Here is a 6,000-nt window from a genome sequence, read left to right as displayed (position 1 = left end):
ATGCGCTGAGTAATGGCCCATTTCTGTACTATGGGTGTGATCCAATTCCTAGAAAAATAAGCATATGCATTATCAAAGTGTAATTTCCCCTGGCATTAAGCAGCTTCCCTGCAGATTCCTTCCTAACAATAGAAAAGCAAAAGTTCCACAGTGTAGCAAGGGTGACTCACCTTTCATTTCTGCTCCTTCCAGCTCAAGTATGACATTTGCTTAAAAGATGAAACCAGCCCTATTCCAAATAAATGACATCTGGGACAGCTCTTCAAGGATGAGGATTTTATTGGAATATAGGCACTTGGCAGAGTAAATGCATGGCTACAAAGTGTTTTGAGTTTATTTGCTTCAAATAGTGACCATAAAAATAAAACTACAGTATAGATTTTTTTTTCTTCATGAAGTTGCAGACTTCTGAAGCCAAACCCCCAAACCCATTTGTTTATGGAAAAGTACGGAGGCACAAGTTGCCAGCTTTTTCACCTAGTGAAACTGTGTTGTTAAGTCAGCAATGTCCTTCCCTTTCCCCATCTGAAATTGCTGTGTAGCACCTAACAGTCACTTTTTATAAGGAAGGAAAGTCTGGGAGAATAGTAAAACTATCTGAAGTCATGGGCTCTGATCCGGAGAACTGCAAAACCAGCCTTGAGAATCTTTATAATCAAACATAGGTCAGACCTAAGAAACTGCTGTTCTTCACCTTCAGCCTCTTTATAAAGCTTTTGGAAAAACTGAAATCTTATCCTTATAGTCACAAGGGTAGTTTTTTTTTTCTTTCTTTCTTTTTTGGTTAGGAAAAAAATAGATAATGCAAGGCACTACTCTCTGTCCTCCAAACTACATAGGAAAAAATAACAAGCCAAGTTTTTTTTCCAAGGAAAATATTTTCTTTGTGAAAGGTCAACAGTAACATAAATGGTTTAATGTCATCATTTTTGCCAAAAACCATGTCTTCGGATTTTAGGCATTTCTAATGCTTTGCCCATAGCAGAAACCACCCAGAGCAACACGTGGAGGCCTTTCACGCTGTTCATTGAGATCACAGTAGCCTGGCTCCCACCAGGAAGCCACCAAAGCAACACACACAAACTAGCGTGAGCAGCAAGACAAACATCTGGAAGTTCTTCCCTTCAAACTGTTAACACGGTTACAGATTAATGCGCTTCTGTTTCCTGCTCCATCCTAGTATGTAACAAGCACTCTGCTTATTTGAGAGAACTTGAGAAGTGTGTAAAAGCAAAGTTCCTCGAATGCATTTTCCAGCACATCTTGCCACTTCGAGCCTCATCCTTGATGTATAAAAGAAGGGCATGGATACTGGTCCTTCCGACACAGTCAAATGAATCCTCCTTTAGGGTGGGAAACTTCTCAGCTTTTTTAAAGGGGGCGAGAAGCCCTGAGGTGAGCAAAGGGAAGAGGCTCTGGAGGGGAGCTGGCTGTGCCCTGGGACTGCACCCGCACGAGATCTCCTAGGGAGAGCGCAGTCTGTGGGGCTGGGCACTGCTCCTTTGGCTCCTTGCCTTACTGGGCGATGCTTCTGGCCATCTGGCTGTCAGCCCCTTGGACTTTGAACTTTATTGAAGGGAAGACTCACCAAGGGCAGAAAGCCTGCTTACAAACAGCTCCCTTCCTAACAGCAAGCCCCAAATAGCCCCTGCACAGCAGCGAGCAGGGTGTTCAGTTCCCACGTTTCCTGAGCAGGGTGACACGTGCCAGTTCCTGTACTAGGCGTCAGGGATATGAAAGGTACTGCACATGCAGGAAGCCATTACTCAGGGCTGTGGGCTTGCAGCAGGAAGCACATAGGATGACTAACCCCTAGGTTCTGTCCTGGAAGAGAGCTTCTGGGAGAGGCAGGAAGTAAACATGATTTCAATACTCGGAGCAGAAAGCCAGGATGTGAGGGAGGGAGCCCAGGGTGGGCAGGGACCAAGGGAGGAGTGGGCTCTTGCCCTCCTCACCTGTGATGGGATCACTCCTAGACAGGAGGGTCTAGCCACTCTAAGAGGAGCTGAAGCAATTTAACAGGAGACCATTCGGATACTATTATTCATCCTTTATGGGGAAGGGAAATATTTTAATTCTTGATTAAATGGCTGACCTGTGAAACCAATTCTCTGAAGAACTGATATAAATACACTTGATGGGGATAATCAAAACAGGCTTTTAGGGCAATATGTTGAAATCTAATATTAAAAAGTCTCTGGAAGGAATCTTCAGGATGTAGTACTTGGGACAATCTGGCATTTTTTGAAGGACAACAGAACAAATCTTAATTTTTTGCAAGTAAGTCTATTCTGTCTTGAACATTAATGGTTACAGACTATGCTCCATTTAGAAGATTTGGTATTCTCACAAATATTTCTATTTCCTTCCAAGAAGAAAGAACAGCAGTTTTTCATGGTGTATCCCCAGTGGTTTTTAACTCACAGGAACTCAATTAAATTGCTGAACGACCAAATGATTTCTACTTTTTGGTAACATTTTTGGAACTTGATTATACAAACCTTGGCTTCTGTCTTTATTCATTCCTTCTTTTATTCATTTATTTTGTTCCCTTCTGTGAATGAGTCAGGATCATTTGAATGGAAAGAGAGAAAGCTGCTATGGTTTGACAATTGGCGCTTGTATTTCTTCTAGACTAAATTCTCATGGGTCTTTTAATTTGTATAAGACAAAGCACTTTACCTTTTCTTTTGTCATTACTATGCCTAATACTGTATGTGGCATGCAGTAGCTGTTCAAATAATGTTTTGTTTATCTAGTAGGCTTTAAGCGCCATAATTTAGCTGACTTCCTTGCACCGTCTATGGCTAATTTGAAATGCTTTCAGGCTTATATACGCCAATGAGATTTCCTTGCCTCATCTGAATTTCCTTAAAAGGTGATTAACTGATAAGAATCAATAAGATTCATTAACAAGAAATTGATAGCAGAATTAGGAACAGGCCCAGACAAGATCACAACCTTCCTCCCTCAGTTGCAACTCAGCTTCTCCAGAGACCACACAGGTATGGGCGGCCCCCTGGGGCTGCACATGGCAGGGGCCACTAGGTTCCTGACCTTCCCTTCCTTGCAGACTGACTAAGGACAAATGCTGAGTCTTGAAGAGGCTGTGAACTTGATAGAGTACATGGTGAGGCTGGAGTTACAGTGTATATTTGTATTCTTACTCAAAATTTAAAAGCCTTAAAGTGCAAGTGGAAAACTGCACCCGTGCAATGTGAGAATACCAAGCCCTGAGCTCCCTCTCCTGGCTTGAGCTCTCTCTCACCCCAGCCCTTTGGTAATGCCTATTAAAATGCTGAAGCAATCATTCATGGTGGAGCAGTCCTGTCCCACAAAAGTCTGCCTCCGTGTTCACACCCTGTGTGTGTTACCTCTGGAAATAGTTCAGAATTTTTTGATAGCAACTCCTAAGCCTACCCATAACTAGAACCCTTGTTCGAAGAAAGACTCTTGCCAAATCATCCCTCTCACTCCTCTGAGGGCTGCTCTGAGGCGCTCTCCTGACAAGCTTCCCACTCCTTCCCGTCCTCTAGACCCTGGGTGTGGGGGGCGCTCTCGACCACCCACGGACACTCATGAACGCGGGCAGCCTTAACCTCAGTAACACTTCCCACGGCTGGGGCTGTGCAGCTTTCCCCTCCCATTGCTTCTCCTTCCTCAGAAACCTGGCTCTCTCTGGGGCAGCCGGGGTCAGAACCTACAGTGCCACCCTCCTGCAACACAGCCTCTCCTTCACGGGCCTCCGGCATGGAAGTCCCTGCTGCCGGCTCCCTCTCGGGGGGCTCCACAGCCTCTGCTGGCCCCTCCGCAGAGCCTGGACAGCTGGCATCCTGGCTGATCTCTCCACTGGCTGGCTGAGAAGCAGGGCTGCTGGCCTCTGGAAATGCCCCCGTGTCCACTCCGGGGACCTCAGCCTCTGGAAGGGGAGGTTGGGCCTCCCTCTCACTGACTGGGCTTTCCTCAGAGTTGTCCTGGGGCGCAGCTGCTGGACTGCCCTCGGTGTGGATTTGGGGTTCCTCTTCTCCTTTTTCATTTTCTTGGGGAACCAGTGTCTCATTTGTGTCTGTTCCCATCCCTGGGGCTGACTCCGCTGGTCCATCAACCGTCACTGTCAACAGCTCTCTGAGCTCCTTCAGGGATCCTGAGGCAGCCATGGACTCGGGCTTCTCAGGGCTGGGTTCTTCATCCCCAGGTGGCTTTCCCGACTTTGGCTCTGCTGAAGGTGTGCTCAGGGCTCCTGCAGCGTCCTCTGCAGCCAGGTCATTAAGCACCTGCTCATCCCCACCTGGAGGAGGGCTGGGCCCAGGGAGAGAAAGGCTTTCTCCTTCTGCCTCCGGCTGCTGGTATTCCTCTGACTCCTGGAACACCTCGCTGCCACTCGGGGTCTCGCTCTCTGGAGCTTCCGGAGGGACAAGGGCAGACAGTCTCCTGGCAGGGCTGGCCTGGTTTGACCCCGGGGGGGTTTTAAGATCTGTTAAGCTGGACACGCTTTCACTGGGCAAGGCCAAATTGTCTTCAAATAAGTTGTGCTTCTTCAGAATCGCAGCCTCCTTTATCACTGAGATACACCAGAAAACAAAACACAGCATTGACACTCTGCTTGGCAAACCTGGATTTTCTCATTTTTATCCAGAAACCAAACTCCCCCGCCACCCTCTCTGGATACCCACATTCTCAATTTCAAGACCCGGCGCTTATGGCCATCCACTCCAGGTCCCCTCCCCTGATGACCAGTGACGACAAATGTCTCTCCAGACTCAACCCTGGCAGCATTTGTTCATTCATTTATTCAAACTGCAAATGTCTGTGGGGCATCGATATGGAACCAGCACTGAGAATCCAGAGGTGAATTAGAGATGGCCTTTGCTTTCGGAGGCTCATAGTCTCCAGCAGCGTCTCACTCAGAGAGGGCCCATCACATTGCATGCTAATACGTGTAGCTCTGTGTGTCCACCTAGATTGGAATTCCTGCAGGGCAGGGGCGGCCTTTTTACCTCTGCTTTTTCTCAGAGTACATTCCTGAGTGTGTCCTAGGTGTTCAGTTCTGATCATGCATCTGACAGAGCCTCATTTGGCATGAAAATCTCTGCTCACGGAGACCAGCCTCGAAGCCTTGGGAGGGAGGCAAGACAGCAACAACAAAACAGTAGCAGCCGTTTCTGGCCACAGGCCTCCACTCCTGGCTGTGAGGGCTTGCGGTCCCAATAAGGCCACATTCCTGGGGGTGCCATCCCTATCAGAGGCAGTATAGATTTGTGTCTTTGGTATAATTTTTCATCAGTTCGCCATAGACTATTCTAACGAAATTAGAATATCGTGACAATTTTCTTATTTTTTAAAAAATTTATAGAATTTTATTTGAAAAACAGGGAAATACAGAATACGTGAAATCTTTAAAGTGCATTGTGACAATTTCTTTTTTAAACATTTCTTTATAATTTCATTAAAAAACACACTTGGGGAAATACTGATATAATTGAGTTTTGACAGTTTTCTGACAGAGGGCAGTCAAGTGTCCAAAGGAAAGGAGCCTTCTTCCAAATCACCCAGAGGTGGCTGTGATAGCTGCCTGCAGCCCTGACAGGGTCCTCCTTGGTGTGGACACCATGCCGGCCCCTTTACACGCCTCATCTCCTCAATCCCTGTGATTAGCTACTGTGACATGCATGGGCCTTGTGCATGGCCAGTTTTCTGTGTGGAAGCATTTAGGGACACTCCAGGTCTCTGCCACGGAGACCAGATGCCTCCTAGGCCTGCAGTTTGATGGTGGCCCTCTCCAGCATATTTTTATCAAAGTGTCCCCATTTACACTCCAATTCCAGGCAAGCTCCGATTCCACAGCACACGGGGTGCCAGAGTCCTAGAAAGGCTCCCAGGGCACTGTGTCACCATCACTCTGTGTCTTTTTCTGTCTGGCCTAGCGGAGGCGAGGAATGTGCTGAGCAAGCTTGGGTCGAGCCTGCGGCTGGAGCCACTGCTGCCCTGCTCCGGGAGGGG

At 47.3% G+C, this 6,000-nt stretch overlaps 1 protein-coding gene across 1 annotated transcript in view; it reads right to left on the bottom strand.

The window, feature by feature from the left end:
- Positions 1-261: 261 nt before the first annotated feature.
- The window catches only part of NIBAN1 (niban apoptosis regulator 1), a 141,610-nt gene continuing 135,871 nt past the window's right edge, over positions 262-6,000 (bottom strand). Inside the window, exon 14 of the mRNA XM_081299032.1 lies at positions 262-4,561. Coding sequence (XP_081155158.1) covers positions 3,471-4,561 — 1,091 coding nt within the window. The 3' untranslated portion in view covers positions 262-3,470. The remainder of the gene's footprint in view (positions 4,562-6,000) is intronic.

Source organism: Spermophilus citellus (genome assembly GCF_964194105.1).
Source record: "Spermophilus citellus genome assembly, chromosome: 6".
NCBI classification, from domain to species: Eukaryota; Metazoa; Chordata; class Mammalia; order Rodentia; family Sciuridae; genus Spermophilus; species Spermophilus citellus.
The sequence above is the reverse complement of the archived record's forward strand: the minus strand, read 5'-3'. Positions and strand labels throughout refer to the sequence as shown.